General features: G+C 66.6%; 2 protein-coding genes across 2 annotated transcripts; both read left to right on the top strand.

Moving 5' to 3' along the window:
• The first annotated feature begins 1530 nt into the window (after positions 1 to 1530).
• TIMP2 (TIMP metallopeptidase inhibitor 2) lies at positions 1531 to 12478 on the top strand. Its single transcript, XM_074607357.1, has 5 exons — positions 1531 to 1974; positions 9677 to 9777; positions 9861 to 9969; positions 10332 to 10456; positions 10836 to 12478. Exons 1-5 carry the CDS (start codon positions 1848 to 1850, stop codon positions 11034 to 11036), a joined length of 663 nt encoding a protein of 220 aa, XP_074463458.1. The 5' UTR covers positions 1531 to 1847; the 3' UTR covers positions 11037 to 12478.
• Positions 12479 to 12933: 455 nt separating this feature from the next.
• USP36 (ubiquitin specific peptidase 36) lies at positions 12934 to 23910 on the top strand. Its single transcript, XM_074607250.1, has 20 exons — positions 12934 to 13050; positions 13435 to 13708; positions 13781 to 14002; positions 14773 to 14883; positions 15184 to 15286; positions 15934 to 16001; positions 16420 to 16490; positions 16898 to 16980; positions 17309 to 17420; positions 17716 to 17856; positions 18150 to 18250; positions 18557 to 18695; positions 18928 to 19623; positions 20285 to 20409; positions 20980 to 21504; positions 21781 to 21947; positions 22353 to 22523; positions 22799 to 22914; positions 23005 to 23137; positions 23211 to 23910. Exons 1-19 carry the CDS (start codon positions 13048 to 13050, stop codon positions 23134 to 23136), a joined length of 3360 nt encoding a protein of 1119 aa, XP_074463351.1. The 5' UTR covers positions 12934 to 13047; the 3' UTR covers position 23137; positions 23211 to 23910.
• Positions 23911 to 23952: the final 42 nt, after the last annotated feature.

Genomic DNA, 23952 nt, shown 5'->3' with positions numbered 1-23952 from the left:
CGCTGGGCTGCGAGCAGATGCGCTCGTCTCCTCTGCGGGGCAGCTCTGCCCCGGGCACGGACCCATCCCCAGTGCCATGGGCAGAGCTGGACGCGGCCTGTGCACGTGGCCTCTGGGGCCATGCAGCACCCGGGGCGCGTCCCCAGCCCACCCCAGGTGCCAGCTGGCTACGGGCCACATCGGCCACTTTGCCCTTGCCTTGCGCTTCACTTGGCACAGCCTTTCCCGGCCTCGCTCACTCTCCTGGCCCAGGGTCGGCGGCTCCACAGCACCTGTCTTGGTCCCAGGGCTGTGCCGGTGGCTGTCCCTGTGGCTGTCCCTACTGTGTGGCTCCTTGTCTCCTGGGCTCAGCCAGGCAGGGAGTTCTGCACGCCGCTGTGAAGTGGGGCCACCCTGTACCATGTCCCCCTGTGCCCCCAGACCATCCCACCAGCTGTCCTGGCCCTTTTCCTGGCGATCTGACATCTCCCCTCATGCAGGCAGGATAGCAGCGGCCTGGGAGGCGCCCGGGGCAGCAGTGCGGCATGGACAGCAGGACCCTCAGCCCCTGCCTTGCCACAAACAAGCTACAGCACCCCTGGGCCCCCAGACCCTCAGCCCCGCAGTGCCCTGGGAGCAGCGCGAGCGCCCAGCAGCACCTGGGCATGCGGCAGCACCTGGTGCCTTGGGCCGGCAGGACTCCTGGCAACTGCTGCCGAAGCATCTGCAAACCCTGTGCCCCGCAGCGGAGTCAGGGACCTGGAGTTCTGTCTTCAGGTTTCATCCAGCATCCCATCAGCGTGAATGCAGCCACCTCCCACAGGTTCCCTGCAGGCTCAAGCAGGGCTTGGAGCGGGTTCGGCTGCCCACGTTTCCGCTGTTTCTTCTCATCCTAAAGGGCACGCAGCCCTGACACCTCCCTCAAACGTGAGTAGCCGTGGCAGGACAGTTCTGTGGCCAGAGGCTGGCTCAGGAGCGGGTTGTGTGGCCGCGGTGCTGGCTGTCACCACCAGCGTGTGCCCGCAGCACCTGGCTCTGCCGTGCTCCGGAGCCGTGTCCGTGCCCGGAGGCAGAGCTGGGCTCTTTGCCCACTTCGCTCATGCCGCTGGAGTACAGGTACGGTGTGACTGGCAGCATCGTGACACCCTCTGCGGTGATGCAGCCAGGACAGGGACGAGGTGGGGTTTTTGGAGACGCGCTTCAGGGCCGGTGGCTGCAGGCCAAGGGCCGTGGGGCACGGCACAGCGGTGCGGGACCCCCGGGTGAGCGCGGCCATCGCCCGGCCGTGCGGTGGATGCGGAGGAGGGAGAAGGCGAGGGGACGGGAGCGGTGGGATGAGCTGAGCCGGAGGAGCCGGAGAGGAAATGCTTGGGCACAGACATAATCGCAGCCCTCCCCTGCAGTTCCCCGCTCTGCTGGGCGCAGGCCGGGGCCGGGCTCCGGTGCCAGCCCCCGCCGCCTTCCCCTCCCGCTGCCGCCAGCGCCCGCCCGGGCGAGGGGGCGGTGGGTCCCGGGGCGGGGGCGGCCGGTGCCGGCGGCGGGGGCCGGGCCGGGCCGGGCCGGGCCGGGGGAGGCGAGCGCGGAGCCGCATCCTGCGGAGGGGCGGGAGCAGGCGGCTGGCCCGGCGCCATGCAGAGGAGGAGCAGCAAATCCCCGGAGCACATTAAAAAGCGAGGCTGAGCGGCAGCCGGGGAAGGAAGAAAACACCTCCATAGAAGGCAGCGGAGCAGCGGCCGCAGCAGCGTCCGCAACGCCGCGCAGGGGCCGCGGCTGCCGGCCCCCCAACTTTCCGGCGGCGGCTCGGCCGGGCCGGGCGGTGGCCGCGGCTTTTCCCGGGCGGGTGGCCGAGCCCGCAGCCCCGCCGCAAGATGCCCGCCGCGCTGCCCAGCCTGCTGGCCTGGCTGGCCGTGCTGCTGCTCGGAAGGGCCCGCCCGGCCGACGCCTGCAGCTGCTCGCCCATCCACCCGCAACAGGCCTTCTGCAACGCCGACGTAGGTGAGCGCCGCCCGCCGCCCCCCCGCGCTTTGTCCCCGCGGGGCCCCGCAGCCCCGGCGGCGGTTCCGGTAGCCCCGGTGGCCCCAGTGGCCCGCGCGAACTTCCCGGCGGGGGAAGGGACGGAAAGTTGGCGCGGAGCGGGCGGGCAGGGAGCGGGCAGAGCCGCCCCGTTCCCCGGCACCTGCCCGCAGCCGGCGCGGTGCGGTGCGGTGCGCTGCGGGCTCCGCGCCCCGGCCGGCCCCGGGGGTGTGTCGGCGGGAGCAGATGCGCGGTCGGGCGCGGCTGGTGCCTCCGTCCGCCCGGGGTGTGTCCGTCCCTCCTCCCGCCGTCCCGGGGGGACCCTCGCGGCCGCGCCCGGCGGAGCTCCCCGGGCGGGGGCCGGGCCGGGTCCCCGCCGCGCAGCCCCGGCCCCGCGGGCGAACCCGGCCCCTCGCAGCTCCGGTGGAGCCGCGGTGGGACGTGGCAGCGCGGGGAGCGGGCGGCTCCAGGGGAGGCCGGGGCCCTCCGAGCGCGGCCGCCTCCCGCACGGCAACGGCACCCAGCCCGGTAGGGCCGGCCGTCGGGCTCGGTCACCTCCCGTCTGCTCCTTATTTCCAGGCATTTCCTCTCCCCCGTCCCACTTTGTTCGGCTTGGATGCTGCTGAAAGGGAGGGCTTGGCAGCGCCGGGATCTGGATTCCTCTTTCTATGAATAATGCCCTTATTAAATTTTAACATATTAAATAAACAGACCAGCCCCAGTTCCTGACAGTCTCCTTTGCGGGGCTGTTCCCAGGCTCAGCTGGAGAGGTAACATTCCCAAACACTTAGGCAGCCCCAACCTCTGGACGGCCCTGCCCCATGCCCTGCTCGGGAGCCAGGATGCTCCTGATGGATTCCCAGGCTCCCCTCACCCCTTCCACACCCAGCTCCTGGCGTTTCTTCTCCGTGGGAGTAACTCCCTCGGTATCTGGCTGCTGCCTCTTGTACCCGGCGCTGCCTGGCCTTGCTGCTGGGCACAGCATGCTGTGAAGCAGATTGAGAACAGGGAGGTTTCTAGACAAAATGGAGCACTGAATTTTCGGAGCTGTTGGTCAAGCCGGTGCCTCTGGAGCACGGGATCCCCCGGGCCCGCTCCAGGAGTGGGACTGTGGCTTCCCGTCATGCTGTCGCAGGGCTCAGCTTTCCGGGGCACTCGTGACTCACTGCCCGTCCCGGGGTGCCGGCTCAGCCCTGACTCAGCTGCTGAGTCACCGTCTGTCTCGGCAGCCCCGGCTGTCTCAGCCCTGCCCCGGGAGGGCGCAGCGTGGCCAGGCAGCACGGGGCTGCCCTGCTGCCCTCCGCAGGTGCTTGTCCTGCGGGCATCTGGAACCTGTCCTGTGGAGGCAGCATCCTCCCGGGCTGCGCTGCCCGCAGCGCTGGCACCTCCCGGCTCCCAGCCTGAGTCCCCTGCACGGCTGGTCTGGATTGTCTGGTCTTGTGTGACCCGAGGTGGGGACAGTGCTGGGCTGGGGGGAGCAGGGTTCATCCTGGGACGAGCTCCCCAGCCTTCTCTTCCCAGACAACATGGATCCGTTCCTGCATCCTGTGATCCCTGCCCTTCTTGGTGCTTCTTGTCTTGCCCCTGGATGATCTCTGGGGCTGGGAGGCTCCTCCGCCAGCTCCATCCCTGTGGGCGCACGGAGCCCAGGGAGAGCCTGGGGTGCTGGGTCCTGCTGGGGTGGAGTGGCCTGTGTCCAGACTGGGTCCTCGGCGGAGATGTGGTGGCTTGGAGGTGGCTTATGCCCTGCGGTGCCTGGTGCACCCGGGGTAGCCAACAAGCTGCAGGGCTCACATTCATCACTCGGCAGGGGGAAGCTGGGTGAGTGTGGGTGCTGGGATCCTCGCTCCATGGCATAGGGTGTGCCTGCCACGATCGTCTGTGCCTCCCCACGGCCACTCTGCCCTCACTCATGCCGCTGCAGCCAGATGAGGCTCCGCTCTGTGTCGCGGAGCGGGACTGGAGCAGCTGGAGGGCTGCATTTCCAGGTGGGGCAGGGGGAGGCGGATGCGGGTCTGCCTTGGGCATAGGGTGCCGGAGGGGCTGGGGGTCACATCACCAGAGCTGGCGACTTGGTCCAAGGGACCTGGCCAGCTTGCGCTTCCTGGCCCATGAGATGGGCAGTGAGTTTCTGCAGGGCCCAAGGGCTCAGGGCTACCCCATCTGCCATTCCTCTGCCGGGGCCATGCCCGGGCAATGGAGGCCAAGGGCCACTCTGTGTCTGCTGGGGCCACTCAGCCATGGGAGATGCTCAGCTGTCGGGAGATGCCGAGGATGTGGCCAGGCCAGGGGCTGCAGGGGCTTCTGCTTGGTGTCCTCTGGAGCAGCGTGGGGATGTCGGGGGTGAGGGAGGTGATGCTCAGCTCTTCTGGGCACAGCCATGGCTTTGGCCTTGTGTGGCAGTGCCGGTGCCAGGAGGGGCCGATGGAGCAGTGGAGAGCAGGGGCTCAGTGTGCCTCCCAGGACGGGGGCACCTTCGATGTGGCCCCTGGCATCTTTGCACCGATCCCAGTAGTCCCAGCGCTCTGTTCCTCGGGATGGGGTGCAGAGAGTGTGGAAGCAGGGGAGGGACAGCAGGGACCGGGCAGGGTAGAGAGTTCGGGGAGAGAGGTGGGAGCAGCCCCTGCGGGGGGAGCGCGGCTGCCCGGGGGGCCCTGCTGAGCCCTGTGGGTCCCCAGTGCCGCCCCGCCGAGCTCCGGTGGTCGCAGCCCTTCCCGTGCGGCTGGCGCAGAGGGGCCGTGGGCTGACTGCTGGTGCCGCCGCTGATTGGGCCCCGTCCCGCTCCCGTCAGAGGGCCGGAATGACGCAGGCAGCCATGGCAGCGCACAACCCATGGCTCCCGCGCAGGCCGGCGGCGAGCGGGGCCTGGCGCCTGGGCGCTGCCTCCCCCCTCCCCACGGACGCTGCCGTGCACCGGGGAGCCCCTGTGACCTCCGCTGCTTCTCCCTGTGGGGCTGCCGTGCTCAGCGCCACATCCCTCCGGCATCCCCAAAACCACCCCGCTGCTGTGCCGGGACGGGGGTGCCCTGCTCTGCTGCCCCTGCGGCTGCCGGGGTGCGGGCAGGCACCCGGGCGCTGGTTGCTGCCCATGTGCCAGGCAGGGCTGGGGCTGAGTCCCTCCCGGGGGCGTTTGCCGGCTCTCCATCTCCGCTGGCCTCAGGCAGGGCTGGAGTGACCCTGGGGCTGCCCCCAGTGCGGGGACGGGTGGTGGTGCGGGGCGGGCAGTGCTGGCACTGGCAGGCGGCCCCTTCGCTCAGCCGGCTGCCAGCAGCCCCGGAGAAGGGAGCTTTGTTCCCTGGCCATTCAGCCCGGCAGCAGCCCCCGCGGTCTGTGGGCACCGGCGCTTCCCGGGCGGCCGCGGGTGGGTGCTGGTGGGGCCGCACGGTGGGGACTGGGGTTGGATGGCGGAGGAAGGGGTGGCCATTCGGCACGTCTCTGGCCAGGAGGGGAGTCTGTGGGCCGAGGCTCCTCGTGCAGCCCCTCTGCCCGTGGGGCACACACAGGCGGGCACTTTCAGCAGCTTCCCCCTGAGCTGGCGGGGGGCGATGGCAGGATCCACCCCGGCTGCAGGGCAGCACCCACGCAGCTTCCCCTCTTGGCAGGTCTCGCCAGGGCAGGTCACCACTTCCAGACTCCCTTTCCTCCTCCCCAGGCAGAACCTGGGTCTCGCAGCATCTCCCCGCTGGCTGCCCGCTCCTGCTGCGATGGCAACAGTCCGCAGCAGGAACCCCCAGCTCAGCAGCCAGAAACACGGGGTGCAGCCCTCGAGCTGGGGCAGCGGCGCAGCAGGCGTTGAGGAGGACGGCATCCTGCCGGCTGGCAAGTCCAGAGAGACGTCCTGGTGGGTTTGTGGCTCTGGGTGACTCTGTTTGCCCCCGGCTCTGTCACAGTTGGTCGCGTGCTCCTTGCCAGCTTTGGGGAGCAGCGTGGGGTCGGCCGGGCCCCAGCGTGGGGCCCTTCCTGGTGGCCTCGCTGCCCGCCGTGGCGTTGGGACCGCTGTGCTGCGGGATGCCCTGGACTCCTCGGCCGCAGGCAGCCCCGGCTGGTCAGGTGGGAAGTCACCATGTCCCACCAGCTCCCCGTGGCCCCCAGCCCTCTGCAGCCAGGTGCAGATGCCCCTCTCCCTGCCGGCCCTTCTGCCTGTTCCTGCATCCCGCCGCAGGCAGGACGGGCAGCGAGGAGCGGGACTGGGAGGCGGCCATGGGCCGTGCCGAGGCAGCTGCAGCAAGGTGTGTGGGGGGCTATTGAAAGCCCTTGGAACTGGCCCCAGCCCCGAGTCCCCCGAGGCAGCAGGAGCAGGGGGCAGCCCTGCTCGGTGGGCAGGGGACAGGGGTCTCCAGAGGCCCCGGCTGTGAGCGCATCACTGCTCATGCAGCAGCTTCTGTGCAGAGGTGAAGGCAAACGCTGGCGTTTCTCCCAGTGCGGAGGCAGGGAATTGCCAGCCGGCAGCTCCGGCATGGTGGTGAAGCCCCCTGCACTGCCAAGGCGGTGGGACTGACCCTGGTGGCAGAGGGCAGTGAGGGGACCAGCTGCCTTGCAGGGGTCTGCCCCCAGAGGGGTCCGGGGTCCTCATTATGGGGTGCCTGCACTTGCAGCGCTGGGGGCCAGCACAGGGCTTGTCACCGGTGGGGCTCCCATCCTGCCGGGACAGGGTTGCTCCACAGTGCATCATCTTGCCGCAGCTCGTCCTGCCTGGGGAAGGTGCATTTCCAGCATTGTCCTGGTCAGACTCGGTCATCCGGTGCTGATGGCACGTTGTGTGTGCCGTGCACCCCGGGTGCCGGGAGAGCTTCACTGAGGGTCCGGGCTCCCGCGGCTGGTGGCTGTCCAGACCGGTGGCAGGAGCGGTGGGTGACACAGCCAATGGGGCATTGGCATTTGGGGAGGTCCAGCTGCCGGTCCCTGGGCACCCGGGGGTTTTCTCCGTCCCTTAGCCCTGCCTCCTCGTCCCGGGGATCTCAGCCGGGCTCTCCTGCAGGACTCCCCTCCGCCGTCCCTGCAGCACGCCCTCCTCGCCGCTCCGGTTCCTGGCTGGTGCAGAGCAGCTTGGCTGCTCCGCTGGGGTCTTGGCGGGGAAAGCGCAGCGCAGCCGTCCCCTCCACAAAGCCGCACTGTTCAGAACAAATCCGCCTAGAATTGGGCTGCATTTTTGTCAAGTGATTCATCAGCACGTGAATGGAAAAGGCTGGAGCCCACTGAACCAGTAACCATTCCCCGCGCCTGGAGCCGCAGGGATGGAGTCGGCGCGCGGCTCTCCGGCTTGGATGCACCCAAGTTGCGCCGCAGTCGGGTGCGGAGCAGCACAGGGGGACGCGGGAGGACGTGGGGTCGGGGGCGAGGGGCAGCCCTGCCTGCCGTGACCCAGGCGCGCTGCTGGCAGGGACGGAGCCGGCGCTCGCTGAGCAGAGCTCCTCCAGCCCCAGGCAGGGGCCGTGCCGAGGGGCTCGCCCTGCTCCGGCCAAGGAGCGTGGGGCGTCCCGCACGGCCTCGCTGCTGCTGTTTCCAGTGTGCCCAGGGGGCCCGGCCCTTCCCCGGGGGAGGGAGCATGGCCGGGAAAGCCCTCCGTGCAGCCCTGGTAGCAGCAGATATTGCATCCACCTCCCTGCCCCGAGCGAGTGCCACATTGATGGGAGCGGCTGTTTTGGGGAGTCTGGTCCCTGGCCCCTGGTCGTGCTGGTGGCCACCTTCTCCAGACTAAACTCAGTCGGCACTTACTGGTACCCACGTGGGGCAGTGCCCCCCCGACCTTCAGCTCAAATAGCCCATCTGCGTGCCCCCGTGGTATTTATAGAGTGCGGTCAGATTCCCTCTCCTTGCTGGGCCAGGCAAAAGAAGGCAAGCGTGTCTGTGCCAGGCTGGCGGGCAGCCCCCGGCTGCTCCCACCCCAGCACCTTTTGGTGGGGGAGACAAGCCATGTCCCCAGCTTGGCTGGCGCTTGCCCTCCTGCCCCCCTGGCCAAAGCACAGCTCCCCGTTCCCCACCCCAAGGCATGCCCGGGGAGCGGGGCTGGCAGGGCCACGGGTGCCCCCGAGGGATGGGGAGCCCTGCGAGCCCCTGCCCTGCAGCCAGGCCCCCTCCCCAGCTGTGAGGTTGCTGAGCAGGAGCTGCGGCTTTGGGGCTGTCACTGTCCCCGGCGCCATCAGTGTCCCCGGTGCTGCCTGGGGCCGGCCGGGAGCTCCCGTCCCCACGCCATCGGAGGGAGCCAGGCAGGGCAGCGAGCCGCAGGTCTCGGCGCAGGGACCCAGACCCTGCACGCCTGAGGGGCTGCAGCTACCACACGCGGCTGCGACCTGCACAGCGTGGCACCCAACCAGCCCACCGTGTCCTGAGCCGGTGAGTAAGGGTGAGCTGGCTGCCTGCCGCCTGCCTGCCCTGCTCGCCCCGGCCGCCCCGCAGGTCACTGCCACGTGCCGAGCGCTCACGTGCTGCTCTGTGTCCCCGGGCTGTGCTGGCAGCATGACCGCAGGGACCCTTCCAGGGCAGAGCTGTCCCCAGGCTCTGGGGCGCTGCGGCCTCGCTGGCCGTGGGGCACCCGACCTTGTCCCTTGGCACCCAGCACTGGGACGGCACCGGGGCTGCGCAGAGCCGGGGGTGCTGTTGCCTTTGGCCGGGCCACATGGGGCTGTCGGCTGGGGAGCTCGCTGCCTCCCCTCACCAGGACGTGTTTTTCTGCTGCCCCAGCCCTCGGCGGCCCCGGGTTATTTTCGCAGGCAGCGAGGGCAGGAAGCGACGCCCCGCGGCCCCCGGAAGATGCGGTTTCTGCGCCTGCACGGTGTGAGGCTCTGCGCGCAGTCGCTGGGGGTCTGGCAGGGAGCCGGCAGCCAGAGCATCGCCCCGTGGCAGCCAGGACCCCTCCGTGGTGGGATGGGGACCCCCTGCTCCGGCTGCGGGGGGCAAAGGCAGCCTGACCCCAGGACCCCCGCTCCCCCAGGGTGGAGGGCTGGAGGGGCTGGGTGGGTTCCCTGGCCCGGCCGCTCTGGGAGGGGGCTGCAGGGCACGAGGACCTGGTGGGGACGGGGACCCCGCCACAGGCTGCCTGTGGGGGCACTTGGTGGGATGGTGCCATGGGGACACGGCTCCTGCCTCCCTCTGCACCCAAAGGTGACCCTCCAAACAGCTCCCTCTGCCCTTTTCTCCTCCAGCCCTGCCAGGCCACGCGGGCGCTTGGCTGGGACCCTCATCAGAGACTGGTTTAATTAATGACAGTGGGCAAATAGTGCGGTGCTCCCAGGACGCTGCTGGCAGGTTTTAGCTGTCTCAGTGCCATCTGGGTGACAGGCACGAGCCCGGGCAGGGCCAACCTGTGCCCATGAGTCCAGCAGGGGCTGGGCAGGGACCGAGCCAGTGCTGGCCAAGGGTGACTGGTCCAGCACGGCTGGTGGCAGTGGGGCCGGGCAATCCTGGGGTGACTTTCCCTTATCACCCGCCGTGAAGGCACTGCTGCAACACTGCCCGTCACCGTCCTGTGCATGCCAAAGCCCTGTCCCTTTGGGGACAGCACACGACAGCCAGGTCCACGGGCAGCTGGGTGTCTGCAGGGGGGACGGGGGGTTCGCTGCAGGCAGCCAGCCCTGCGCGAAGGTGGGAGCCCCTGTGGGATGGGGGGGCTGAGTGGGACCGTCCCACCCGGCAGCGCCTCCGGTCCCCAGCCACCCCCGCTGACCTCGACGTCTCTCCGTTGCAGTGATCCGAGCAAAAGCCGTCTCTGCGAAAGAGGTGGATTCGGGGAACGATATATATGGGAATCCGATCAAACGAATCCAGTATGAAATCAAGCAGATCAAGGTAACGAGGCACATTGGGGCAGGAGACCCGGGGGGACGGGGCAGCCTCCACGCCAGCTGCTCACTCCTGCTCCTTCTCTCCAGATGTTTAAGGGCCCTGACAAGGACATAGAGTTCATCTACACGGCTCCGTCCACTGCCGTGTGCGGCCGGCTGCTGGACACCGGCGGGAAGAAGGAATATCTCATCGCAGGTGGGTGGCCATAAGGGAGGGCTCTTGGGGGACGTTGGTGGCAGGGCTGGCCCTGAGATATGCCTCCCAAGACGCCTGCATGCCCGCTCCCTGTGCATAGCGCCCCCCTGGCTCCTACCACCAGCCCTCGGTGGCCTCCCCGGCTGTGTCCTGGCCATGTTTGGTAGCCCCGGGCTGTGGCAGGGGCAGCTGGGGGACAAGCCTCTGCTCCCTGGGGCTGTGGGGACAGTGCATGGCGGGCGGGGATGGATTGCAGCAGCCTCCAGCCCCCCAGGCCCGGCTGAGCCCCCGGCACCCCAAGTCAAGGTCGGGTCCCAGGGGTTGGGGGGTCCCTCTGAGCAGTCGGTGTGGCCTCTCCCCAGGCAAGTCAGAGGGCAACGGCAAGATGCACATCACGCTCTGCGACTTGGTCTCCACCTGGGACTCGCTGAGCCCGACCCAGAAGAAGAGCCTAAACCAGCGGTACCAGATGGGCTGCGAGTGCAAGGTGAGCACGGGCAGCTCCCCCCACCGCGGGGGGGTCTGCAGCCTCGAGGTGGGCGCAGGCTCCGCGGTCGGATGCTCTTCCCCATCCTTCAGGGATGATGCTGTGCAGGGGGCACAGCACACAGCCGGGGATACGGGAAGGGCTGCCGAGCCTCTGGCTCTCCCTGGCTGGGAACCAAGGCCAGCCCTGGTACCCATACCCAGGGGTCCCCTCAGTCCCCCTGCATCGGGATCACATCCCTGCTGCGCCTCGCTGGGATGGGGCAGCCTGGCGTCCCTGGTCCAGAGCTGGACCACCAGCCCCAGCCGCCCTGTGCTGCTTCCCCCCGCCCCAGCGTTCCACCCCGGGGGTGGTGGGTGACGGTCTCTGTTGTGCGCAGATCTCGCGCTGCCTCTCCATCCCCTGCTTCGTCTCCTCCTCGGACGAGTGTCTCTGGACAGACTGGGCGATGGAGAAGAACAACGTGGACGGGCGGCAGGCGAAGCACTACGCTTGCATCAAGAGGAGCGACGGCTCGTGCGCCTGGTACCGCGGCATGGCCCCCCCCAAGCAAGAGTTTCTCGACATCGAGGACCCCTAAGCCAAACGAGCGCATTCCAGTAGCCAGTAGAAAAAAACCTGCGAGATGTTAGACTGGTCCACGCTGATATCAATTCCTGGAGACAGCATGAAAATCCGCTCGGTTGCGGGGGCCCCTGGGCTGCGGCGCCTGCCACATGCGTGCGGGGGGCAGGGACGGGGACCCGTTCCGTCGCAGGCACCTGGCAGCCCGCGGCCATGCCAGTGGCAGGGCTGAGTGGGGCGCAGGGGGACCCCCCCCACCAGGGCCACGTCCCTGCCCGGCCACACTCAGCCCTGGCGCCCCAGAAGGAATGGAGCCCTCGTGAGTGGCGGGAGCTGCCCCGTCTGCGTAGCAGGTCTACCAGTGCCCCTGCCGCGAGGCAACCGCCCCAGCAGCTCCTGCCAGACAGCCCTCCCCACCACAGCATCCCCAGACACCCTCCAGCACCAGGGACCCCCCACCCCCCTCCCCACCCACTGCTTGTCCGTCCCTTTGGGGTGCAGGAAGGGCACAGCTCGCCAGGCCCGGGCTTGGGGGGGCTTTACCGTGCGTCAGAGCCCCGTCTGTGTGCAAGAGGGCTGGATGGCTCCTGCGCAGGCGCCATGTCCCAAAAAGCCAGAGGGGCTCATGGCTGGGGTGACCCCCCTGCATGCACCCGGGTGCTGCTGCCCCTTTCTTCACATGCTTCTTGCCCCATGGGGATGCAGAGGTGAGCACGGCACTCACCACCTTCCCCAGCATTGCACGGGGGTCCACCGCAAACCCCTGCATGCGTGGAAAGCTGCTGCCAGACCCTTCTGCCACCGCCGATGGGCTCAGCCCCACCGGCCTTGGCAGGCAGCGGGGCTTGGCAGGGCATTCCCCCCCGGCAGGGCACCCGAGGCAGGAGCAGGTCCCCAGGAGCCCCGGCGGCACGGTGCAGGGTGTTTACCATCGCCTCGTGCAGTTGTTTGCTGAGCCGAGCCCTGGCCTTCGGCAGCGCTGCAGCATCCTGGCCAGTCCCACTCCCTGCTCTGCCACGGCAGGGATGGAGGCCGGCACCTGGCACAGCCGCAGGAAAACCCGTCCCCTCCAGGGAATCCTCCCCCACACCTCGGGCCCCGCTTTCTCTGAGCCATTCCCAGGTCGCAGCGGCACCGGCGTGTGCCGCGGAGCTCCGGTGCGCCCGCCGCCCCGTCCCGCAGCCCTGGGGAGCGTGCCGGGAACCATCCCCGCAGCCCTGCTCCGGGGGCGTTTTCATGCTGTGCGTCCCTGGGAGGTTTAAGATGTCGTACTGGACCAGTCTGGGCCATTTCAACATATTAAAGAGAAAAATTAAAAAGAAAGAAAAAGAAAAAAAAAACCCCAACCTCTAATCAATCCCATATACGACTCCCGTTCGCTTTCTGTATGGTTGTACCCGCTGCTGCTGTCGCTGGTATCTGTCTGTCAGTCAATATCGCCACTTGTTTCCCACCGCCTCTGTGCTCCCTGTGCTCTAATTTCTCTCTCTCCTCGCCAGCCGCCGGGCTCATACCGGCTCCGGGCGGGGGGGGGGGGAGGCTGCGCCGGCGGCGGGGGACGAGCGGCCGGTGTCCCCGGGGCACCGGGCGGGATCCCGCGGGAGTGACAGCCCGGATCCGCCGGGCAACGAACAGGGCGGCGAAGGGAGGGGCCGCTCTCAGCCACTCCCGGCAGCGCCGACCGCGGCGGGGAAGGGCAACAACGGGGACGGGAACGGGAAGAACGGGGGCGGGGGGCGGGGTCCGGATCGGGGCCGCCCCCGCTGCGGGGCCGCGCGCCTGCGCACAACCATGGAGCCGCGGCCCCGCCCAACCGGCCCCGCCCCGCGTGGCCCCGCCCCCGGACGTAGCTCCGCCCCCGGGCGCTCGTCAACAGTGGGGGGCGTGTCCGGCGTTGGCACTGCCCCCTCGCGGGCCGGGCGCGGAAGGAGCTGGCGGCGGCGGCTCCTCCTCCTCCTCGCTCCGGCGGCGACGACTCCTCCTCCTCGCTCCGGCGGCGACACGTGCGCGTGGCGGCGGGGACCCGGATGGTGAGTGCGGCCGGGCGGGACGGCACCGGGTGGGCCCGGCGGCGCCGGGGCCCGCGCTCCGCATCGCGCCGCCCTCCTCTCCTCTCCCTTCCCTTTCCCTCCCCCGCTACTCTGTCCGCGGGGTTGCCGTGGGGCGGGCGCGGCGGGGCGCCGGTACCGGGCAGGCCGTACGTGGCGGCGGCGCTCAAGGTCGCGGGCTGCGGCGGGCGGGCGGCGCGGTGCCCGCGGCGGCGGGGGCCGTGCGGTGGGCCTAGGCCCCGCGGACGGGGGCAGGGGCCTGCGGGCGGGCCTAGGCCGCGACCCGTTGCCCCGGCAACGCGCGGCCCCGCAGCGGTAGCGGAACCGCCCGGCGCCCCCGCCCGACCGGCAGCCCCCTCCCCGCAGCCGGGGCCTCCGGGCCCCGCCATGCCGATCGTGGAGAAGCTGAAGGAGGCGCTGAAGCCAGGTCGGCGGGAGGCGGGCGAGGAAGGGGAGCTGGGCCGGTTGCTGGCCGCCTCCGCCAAGAAGGTGCTGCTGCAGAAGATCGAGTTCGAGCCCGCCAGCCGCGGCGTCTCCGGGCACCTGGAGCTGCTGCGGGGCAAGTACGTGCTGCTCAACCCCCGCGCCGAGGCCACCGGCCGCCACCGCGGCCCTGAGGAGGGAGCGCCCGGCAAGCAGGGTAGGTTGAGGGGCCGAGGGGGGCCCTCCCCACGTTACGCACCCCCGCGGCTCAGCACCCCTCTCCTCGCAGGTGGCAGCCATGCCCCGAGCGGTCTGGGGGATGGGGTCCCCGCGCCCCAGAAGGTGCTCTTCCCCGTGGAGCGCCTCTCCATGAAGTGGGAACGGATCTACCGGATCGGCGCTGGACTGCAGAACCTGGGGAACACCTGCTTCCTCAACTCCACAGTGCAGTGCCTGACCTACACCCCACCGCTCGCCAACTACCTGCTCTCCAAGGAGCACAGCCGCACCTGTGAGTGGGGAGGGCCGGCTCGGCGGGGAGCAGGAGCGCCCGCATGTCCTGCTCCCAGTGCTGCGCTCAGCACCTCTGCGCGTGGCTCTGGCGAGGGCTGCGCGGGTGTCAGGATGCGCCTTCTCAGCTCCTTCCTGCCCCTTTCTCCATCGAGCGGTCATTCCTGCATATGACTCGCTTTTCCTGGCCGTAGCAGTGTTCCCAAGCTCTGCATCCTCATTTCTGGGGAGGCTTTGTCTCTGCTGGGCGTAGCCAGGACTAAGATGGGTCCGAGGGGATCTGCTGCTTTCCTGGAGGCTGAGCTGGGGGTCCCAAACAGCCCCTGCCTATGGGTACTCCGTGAGGGCAGGGCAGAAGGCTGCCCACAGGCAGGCAGTGCTGTTGATGGGTGGCTTTGGAAGGGAACCCAGTGGGCACTGCTCCAAGCTGTGATCAAGGTGAGCACATGGGGCTCGCAGCCCCATCCATAGGGCTCCAGTGGGATCGGCTCCTCCAGCAAGTACCTGTGACCTGGTTCCCATCCATGTGGATGCTGTGTTGTCTGGGGGCTTACGGTGGCTGGTACTGTCACTGGGGCTGTGCCAGCCGGGGTGGCGTGTGCTGGTCCCTGGGTACCCGGGATGCCCCAGAGGTAGCTGTACAGTAGCACAGAGCTCGTAGGGAAAACTGAGAGTGGCTGAGCTGTGTTGGGCCAGAGATCCCCTCTCCCCTGTTCTGCCTCCATCTCTCCTGCGTTTGTCCCCAACGTCCTGTCTTCTCTCCTGCTCTAGGTCACCAAGGAGGATTTTGCATGATGTGCGTTATGCAGAACCACATGATCCAGGCTTTTGCCAACAGCGGCAACGCAATAAAGCCAGTGTCCTTCATCCGAGACCTCAAGAGTAAGGATGGTTGCCCTCCCCTTCCCTCCCGTAGCCCGTGCAGGAGAGCAGTGACTAAGGCAGGAGCAAAACCTTTGAGATAGGGGCAGGTCTTGGCAGATGGCTCTGCTGAGATGACTCACTGAGCCTGCCAGGGGCTGATGACTTCATGGGCTGTGCGGGGCTTCCCCTGTGGCCAGCATGAGTCTGACGTCTGGTTTGGGTTGAGGGGGCTCAAACCCTGAAGTCGCTGCCCCGAGGTGGGGGGGGGCTTGTTTCTGTTGCAGCACGTGCTGGGGCTGATTCCTCCCTCTCCTGCAGAGATTGCCCAGCACATCCGGTTCGGCAATCAGGAGGACGCGCACGAGTTCCTGCGTTACACCATTGATGCCATGCAGAAGGCCTGCCTGAATGGCTGTACCAAGTATGTGGGGCCTCTGATGGCCCATCGCTGCTCTTCTCCACTGTCCCCTCGCTGGTCCCCTGTGCCCATGGGAGGCGGCTGTGGGGTGAATGTGTCCCTCAGGTCGGGCTCATAGAGGGAGGTACTGACTCCAGGGGCCTCGGGTGGATGGCCCAGCCCACTGCCCCTCTGTGACACAGCTCTGGGCTGTTGTCTGCCTTTTCCCTTCTCCTGACATCTCCACCCCAGCATAGCTGTGGTCCTGTCCCCAAGTCCTGAGGCTGCTGTGGGTTTGGATCCTGTCCCAGTTGCTGGGAATCTAGGCATGCTTGCTAGTTCAGCTCCAGCTCTGTGGCTGAGCAGCTTTTCCCCAGGCCCTCGATCCCGGGAAGTCTGCATTGCCTCTGTCTGCAGTGCCCAGCTCTGAGCTCCGGCCAGGAGTTTCTGCTCTTTCTGGAGGAAGGTGCACATCGGAGCCTGGTGCCACCCCCTGAGCTCCGACACTGGGAGAGCAGACGGGCAGAGGCTGTGACTTCCCGCTGCTCCCGGAGCTCTGCAGCCCATCCGCTGGCCAGAGCGCGCGGGGGAGGTGTCCTGAGGACCCAGCGGTGGCCCGTGGGGGTGGCCGTTGTGGAGGGCGGTGTGAGATCCGGTGCTGCTGTCTCTAGGTTGGATCGCCAGACCCAGGCCACGACTCTGGTTCACCAGATCTTTGGCGGTTACCTGCGGTCCCGTGGTGAGTGCTGGCTGTTGGGTCCCAGGCCTGTGACTCTCAGAGCTGCTCTTTCCCTGAGAGCTGTGCAGTAAAAATCTTGGGAAGGTTGCTAGGCGTGTGTAAACTATCCAGAGCTGCAGCTGGTTGGTCTTGTGATGCCTGTGGGTCATGACCCCTGTTGTGGCAATGGAAGAAGCTGTTGGCTGTGGGTCCCTAGCTCCAGCAAAGGAGCCTGTGTTGCCAGCTATCTAGCAACGCTTGCTGTCCCAGCACGTAGTGGAATTGCCAGCCTTCCTCCTTGCCAGGCTGTGAATCCTGGCGCTCACATCCCAGAGCCCAAACCCGGAGAGGGGGAATACTGCGGGTGCCTGTGCTGTGCCAGGGTGGTGGTGGGCGCAGGTGTGGTGCCGGGGCGCGCCCATTGCTCTTTCTTTTGCAGTGAAGTGCTCAGTGTGCAAGACTGTCTCGGACACCTATGATCCTTACCTGGACCTGGCGCTGGAGATCAGGGTACGGCGGCAGGGTTGGGGATGGGGAGGAGCTCGGCTCTCATGGGGGATGTTCCTGCAACTGCACCGTTACTACTTTCAAAGCTCTTGACCTGCCAGGGTCAAGGCACGGTGCAGGCAAGAGGGAGGCAGCTTCTGTTGTTGCGCTGCCTTCTCTGTCTGGCAGAGCAGTGCCCGTTGCCTGAGCATGAGCCACAACTCCTCTGTTGAGTCTCCGTGGGGGGGGGGGGACAGTGCAGCTGTCCCTTGTGGCATGCTGGCCAATGCCAAGCTGGTGGTAGGCTCACGGGGTTGGTGTAGTTTGTGGCGTTGTGCTTGTGTTATCTCTTGGGGCCAGCGTCTTGGCAGGGAGCTGGGCTGTTGTGTGGACAGGCTGCTCGTGCCCTGACCTCTCCTCTGTCCTTGCAGCAAGCTGCAAACATAGTGCGGGCGCTGGAGCTGTTTGTGAAGTCGGATGTGCTGGGCGGGGAGAATGCCTACATGTGTGCCAAGTGAGTGTGTGGGGCTGCGGGAGGGAGGGGGCCCGCAGGTGTGCTGGTGGGAGGCAGGTGGAAAGCTGCAATACGGGAGGGCTTCTCTACCTGCTCCATGGCTAAACCGTGAGGTACATGGCCATGGAAGCCTGCGATGAAGCCTGCCGCTCCTCAGCTCCCTCCTATCGTGAGGAGGACCTGGGCCAGCGGCCATGGCCGTGAGCAGGTGCCCTGGAGCAGTGCCTGGTGTCAGCAGGGTCATTGCCATGGGGTTTGCCACTTGGCGAGGGCTGGCAATCACCTGGGAGGTGGAACAGCTAGAATAGCTCGAGATCTTCCTGTGCAGATGCAAGAAGAAAGTGTCGGCCAGTAAACGCTTCACCATCCACCGAGCCTCCAATGTTCTCACGCTCTCGCTGAAGCGCTTTGCCAACTTCGGTGGAGGCAAAATCACAAAGGTGAGGGCTCTGCAATCCAGAGCTGGGGCTGTCTCCTGGCCTGAAGCCCTGCTGCCCAGGGCAGGGTGGGAGGTGGTCCGGTGCGCAGTGCGAGCTCTGCCACAGACCTGCAGCCTATCCCCGGCTGTGCGGTGGGAGATTGCTTCGTCCTGGCATCTTCATCACTATGCCCTCTGCCTCGGGAGAGCTGGTCCCTCTCTCTTAAGAGATGGGACTCGTAGGACAGCTGGGCTACTCTTGCTCTAGCAAGAAAGGCGTCTGTTGTACAGGCTCCTGAGCCATCCTCTCTCCGCAGGACGTGGGATACCCCGAGTTCTTGAATATCCGCCCTTACATGTCTCAGAACAACGGGGATCCTGTCATGTACGGACTCTATGCAGTGCTGGTGCACTCTGGGTACAGCTGCCACGCGGGGCACTACTACTGCTACGTGAAGGTGAGCCCCGGGTGCTCTCTTGGCACCCCCGTTGGTGCTTGTGGGTCCCTGTAGTGCACAGAAAGGAGGGTGCTCAGCAGATGTGGATGGTGTGGAGCACTGGATGGGGGTTACAGGCTGTGCTCCGCCGCAGGAAGCGTGGGGGTCTGCTCTTACCAAGTCCCTTTGCCTGCCCTGGGTCGCCTGTGGGTGTTTTGGGGAGAGGAGCTCTGCTGACGGGTGCCATTCCTGCTGCTCTTCAGGCCGGGAGGGTCCCTGGACGCAGCCCAACCATGTTCTCTCTCATTCTGCAGGCCAGCAATGGGCAGTGGTATCAAATGAATGATGACCTGGTCCGCTGCAGCAACATCAAAGTGGTCCTCAACCAGCAGGCCTATGTGCTGTTCTACCTGAGGTGAGAGCACCCTGCGTCCCCCAGTCCCTCTGTCCCCTGCTCTCAGCATTTGGGACGGGGCTGTCAGCACCTGCCTGGCTGCGGGAAGGAGCTTGGTCCAAGTAGCCCCAATGCCCACGTGTGTGCACTGGCCCGGAGGAGGGTGGCAGGGAGAGGTCCAGCCCCTTGTCATGGTTTTGCTGTAGATCAAGAGCACCTCACCTCCTCGGAGCCTCTGGCTCCTGTTTCTTGTGTGCATTTCTGACGAGAGCGTTCCAGTCGCACAAACCCTCGCAGTTAATGCGTGCGCTTCTCTGCCTTCACCAGAATCCCCAGCCCCAGGAAGAGCTCAGAGGGGTCCATTGCCAAAGCTGCCTCCAGCCTGCCTGGCCGCACTGGCAGCATCTCTGATCAGGTCAAGAAAACCGTGACCAACGGGCCCCTGTCTTCACCGCTGATGGGCCGGGTGAGTCCTGAGGGCTGCTCTCAGCCAGTGCTCCCGGGAGCTGCTGCCCCTCTGCCTGCTCCGCGAGGGGGGGTGGCTGCAGCTTCGTGCAGAGGTGGGCGCGCTGCTCCTAATGGGCAGGAGGGATCCTGCTGAGCCAAGGGTTCTGTGAGGGACAGGGAGGGCAGGATCACTCTGCATCCTTGTCTCCTTGGATTCTCTCCTCGCTGAATTTCTCTCTCTCTGTATCTAGAGAGCGGACACGCTGCCGGGAAAGAAGCTGCCGGGGCCGGAGGAGGTCGGAGTGCCTGTGGCCCGCAGCACGTTTGGCATGGGGCCGAAGCTGCAGAACGGAACTGCTCCGCCGAAGGTGCCTGCTGGGTTCCCATCACCCAAACTGCCCCTGAAAGCCACCCACGCGTCCACAGCGCTGCCCAATGATGCAGCCCGGAGGCCCAAGAAGCCGCTCTCCTTCCCGCAGCTGCCTCCCACACCCAGAGCAGCTCAGGGCTTCTGCGACACCAGTAACACAAATGGGGCCAAAGCAGAGCTGCCCCAGCAGAGCTCCTGGGAGAGCAAGCAGCCACCTACCTCACCCAAGCTGCCGCTGGAGCCCAGCCCGAGCCAGGAGCCCGGGGGCAGTGGGGAGAACACCGGGACACTGGAGAAGGACTCCTGCGGCAGCAGTGCTGCCAGCCCAGCACACGGTGCAGCGGGGAAGCTGGCCAAAGTGTCCCAGAAGGCCAAGAGCGAATCCGGCGGCTTCTGCACCTCTCAGGAAACAGACTGTGGCACGGACCTTGCTGAGGGCCCCGGCGCCGAGCTGGCTGCCCCTGAAGACTCCAAGCCAGCAAAATTGAAATCCTCCCTGTTGGCCAGCGCTGCTCTGGAGCTGAGCAGCACCATGTCACCACCACCGGCCAAGAAGCTGGCACTCTCCGCCAAAAAGGTGAGTCTGAGCATCTGCCCAGAGACTTCAGTAAGCGCCTTGTGCCTTCTGAACTGGGGCTTGTGTTGAGGGTGAGGGTAGAGCTAATGTTGGGTGTCCTGCTAAGCCGGCGGTGGGTGGGGAGACCCCCTCAGCCCAGGGCTGTAGCAGTGGCTCTGCCCTCCCTCTGGGTTGGGGAGTGGGGCCAGGTCCCCGCTGTTGTTCACGTCACTGAGTGATGCAGGAGAAATGGCTTCTGCCTTCGTGCTCGGCGGAGGGGTGGCTGTGCCAGCCCCTGCAGCAGGGCGGTCTCACCAGCCTTCTCGGGGAGCGTGTCCCCTGGGGCGAGTGGGAGCAGGCGACGCCGCAGCTGGAGGGCTGCAGAGTTTCCTTCTCCCTGGGCAGTAGTGTGGGACTGGCCCTCGGCGTGCCACTGTGCAGCCAGGGCGCAGGACAGTGTGCTGGGGTTTCTGTTCTTTAAATTTCCTTCCTTCCTTTTTTCCTTTGTGCTTCTAACTGAAAACACTTCTGATTCTTCTTCTACCACCCCTCACTTCCCTCCCCCCGTCTGTGTCTGTTCCCCTCCCCTTTCTCTGGGCTCCCCTTTTTATTTTCTCCTCTTGGCTCACGGAAACCTCTTTTCTTTAGACCACCAAGTTTTTATTTATGTCAATAACTGCAGGGCAGCACCCCGCGGAAGGCGAGCAGAAGTGATCGCCACGCACAACCTCACCCACAATTTGCTGACACCTACCCCACGAACACCACCCACCCCGACTCCACTCCCTGGCCTTTCGGCAAGTCGAGGTAAGCGGTGCCATCGCTCCCAGGCTCCTGCACCACAGCAGCAAGGCCAGTAGCAGCCGTGGGGTGCTCCACGAGGCAGCTGTCTGGCATCACAGCTGGCTCAGAGGGTGATTTTGGCAGCCAGCTCTCCTGTTCTCCTGGCTGGCAGTGCTTGTTCTGGATCCTAGAAGCAGGGCGGATTCTCTGACTGTCGGTACAGGGTGGGAGGGAGCTTTGCAGGCTCTGACCACGTATTAGTGTCCTGTGGGATCGGGAGGCACCAGCCTGGTCTAGGTCTTGCTCCAGGTCTCCCTTGTAACCTTCACCATCGGCATGTGCTGCAGCAACACTCGCTTTTTGCTAATCCCCCGTGGGACAGTGTGTGCCCTGTGCGTGGCTGGCGCTGGGCAGCTGCAGGGTCACTGTGCGCTTGCAGCTGCTGCTCTGAGAGCAGGGTCTGATTCAGACTTTGTGGCCATGACAGTAGCAGTTGGGTGCTGTGCTCCTGCACCTCGGGGTGGGAAGGGAGAGAGGCGCTCCTGCTCCCGACCTGGCTTTCAGATCATGTCAGCCTCTTTTCCTGTCCTTCAGGCTGTCCTCATCTGCTCCCAAACTGCCAAATCCTGAAAAGCCCACCTTCAGCTTCATCCTCAACTCAGCCCCTTGGCTCCCAGCCTCCCCCCTGACCAACGGTTCCACTGCCCACCCTTCGCACCACCTTCCTCCCTGCAGCAGGGAGAGGGGGCCCAGCCAGACCACCCCTGGTTCCTCCAAAAAGAAGCAGCGAAAGCATCATCATGGAGCAGACAGCAGCCCTCATGCTCCACCTGTGAAGGGCAAGGATGAAGTCTCCAGCCCCCCCAGGAAGAAGAAAAGTCTTGCTCGGGAGGGTTCGGTGTCCCTCACGGGGAAGAAGGTGGCAAGCAAGGGTCCCAGCGGTAGCCAGGAGGGGCCGGGCCGTCAGGACCTGGAGAGCCGGCCCAAGCAGCAAGTGACAGACCCCAGTACTTACCGGGACACGGAGCCCATCTCCCCAGTCAAGAAGAAGAAGAAGAAGAAAAAGAGGAGAATGGAGGAGACAGAAGAGCACTGCTCTGGGACACTGTCCTCGGGCAGGTGAGGGGCTAGGGTCACGCGAGAGCCCTGTGCACCTCCGCTCTGCCTGAAGTTAGGCTCCCTGGGCTGTGGTTGGGTGCCTCGTGTCTTTCTGTGGGTGGGACAAGCCTTGCCATGGAGCAAGCTGAAGCACTGGCTTGCTGGGGGTGGTTTCACCCCTCGCCAAGTTCCAGTGCTGGGGTGCGGGTTTCCCTGCATCCCATTGCCCTGCAGGGAGCTCGAACGCTTTCCCCTCTGGTCTGGTTAGAGCGAGCTGACCCCTGCTGCCTTCCCCAGCTCTAGGAGGGCTGAGACGGAGCCCAGGAGGACAAAGCAGCAGCGGAGTGTGGAGGCTGGGGCTGGAGAGAGCGAGCACCGCAAGCGCAAGCGGAGGGAAAGCCTCAGCAGCCTAGCCTCGGAGCAGCCGGCTGCCAACGGCATCCACCCTGTAGACAGCGCTCCAGGTATGACCATGTGCCTCCACCCTGCGTGGAGCCGGCTGCTGGTCTGCCCACACAGCCCCTCAGAGCACTGGTGTCCAGTCCCTGGTGCTTGTTGGTCCCCACAACTGCCTGGAGGTGCCCGTCCTCCTGACCCCAGTCCTTGGCTGGCCTGCCCACAGGCCTGTGTGCCGCTGTGCAGGAGAGCAGCCTGATTGTACCCTGGGTGAGGGTGTGCTCCTCTCCAGACTCGAGGGGATGGGCCCTTGAGGGGTGAAGATGGGGCCCCAATATGACCAAAGACCATGGGCCATCAGGACCTTGTTAAATCCTGACAATGTCTCCTGGGGCAAGACCTTCCTTGGGGATGGAGCGACACAGGAGCTCCCTTCTGCTCCCTCCGCCTTCTCACCCCGCCTGTTTCCGCAGTGGCAGCACGTGCCTGGGACAGCCAGGCTGGAGATGGGTATGGGCCCTGCCCAACTGCCCCGAGCCCTGAGCCCGGCCGTGGGGCTGGCACAGTGCCCAGGAGCCAGGAGGAGTCCAGCGTGGTGGAAGAGCTGCTCAGGAACTCCTTGGACAAGGCTTATGGCAAACAAGGTAATCCCCGCTCACCTGGGTGGGCGAACAGCCACACAGCTCCCCTGCCTCGAGGCCTGGAGGCGGGCAGAGCCCTCTGTGCTCTGCCAGGGCCTGAGCTGCCCCCAGCACCGGTGCAGACAGCTGTGGGGCTCTGGGAGGTGGGCCGATGCGCCTGCCCGAGGGGCTGCTGGGGGTGCTGGAGCGAGGGGCTGCTGCCGCTGCCCCAGGGGCCCTGTGCAGGCGGGTGCAGCATGCACGGCGTGGTGCTCCCTGCTGACCGTGCTGCTCTGCAGTCCTGACCTGGGAGGGCGAGATCTCGGCTGTCAGCCAGGACGCCATTCGGGACGCAGCGTGGGCCCGGAGCGAGACTGTTATCGATGAGTGGGACGAGGAGTTTGACAGAGGGAAGGTGGGTGCTGGCCGTGTCCTGGCTGGGGTGGGTGGGGGGAGACGGGGGATTTTGCGCTCTGATCCCAGGAGCCTTCCTGCCTCTGGACAGGTAAAGAAGATTAAAAAAATGAAGCGGGAGCGGAGGAGACACTTCAATTCCTTCCAGCAGCTGCAGAACAGGCGCAACTTCTGGTCGGTGACACATCCTGCCAAGGTGACCAGCCTGAGCCATCGGCTCTGAGGTGAGTGAGCCCAGGGTGGCAGGGAGGGGGGCAGTTGCCTGGCAGGGTGCTAACACCGCTCCTTTCCTCCCAGGTTGAGATCTGCGTCCCCCAGCCGGTGCACGGAGCCATCCTGGGTCAAGGACCGGCTGGGGAGTACTGTCCTGGCTGGTGGACCCTGCTGCGGAGGGGACGCCGTCCTGCATGTCTCCCTGCCCCTAGCCCTGGGGGTCATGCAGCGCTTGCTGTCCCCTGCTGTCCCCTGCCATCCCCTTCTGGGAGCTGCTGTCCCTGCAGGCCCCGGGGTCCCTGTGGGCTGGGGCTGCTTCCCTCTGCTCTCCAGCTGCGGAGGAGCCTGTCGAGCTCCGACCCGCTCCCCTGCCTCGTTCAGGCTCCTCCGCAGCTCCTCTGTGCCTCTGCCTGGGGCTAGAGCAGCCCCTTCTCCCCCCCAGCCTGGAGTTCAAGGCTGGGGGGGATTCCTGGAAAGTGCCTGCAGCTCATCCCTGCTGCTCTGGGTTCACGTGCCACCCCTGGGGAGGGGGACACCGGCCCCCGCTGCGGGGCTGGGAGCACCAGGGCTGGTGTTCGTCTCCTGGGGATGCTCTGACCCCTCCTGCCCCCACCTCCCACCCCCCTGCCCGGCCAGGGCTTACCCTTCCCTGTCCCCCCCCCCCCCCCCCCCCCCGTCCTCCTGTGCGAGTCGCAGTGGAACCGTTGGGCCCCCCGCCCCGGGCAGGTCCCCGCAGGGCCGGGGCGCTGCTGCCGGGACGGCGGGCAATAAACGGGTGGTGTCGGTGTCGGTGTCCGGGCTGGGCTTGCTGGCGGCGCCGGGGGGA

Source organism: Larus michahellis, chromosome 14, assembly GCF_964199755.1.
Source record: "Larus michahellis chromosome 14, bLarMic1.1, whole genome shotgun sequence".
In the NCBI taxonomy this organism is placed as follows: Eukaryota; Metazoa; Chordata; class Aves; order Charadriiformes; family Laridae; genus Larus; species Larus michahellis.
Note: the sequence above shows the minus strand (reverse complement) of the source record. Positions and strands in the feature narration are given on the sequence as shown.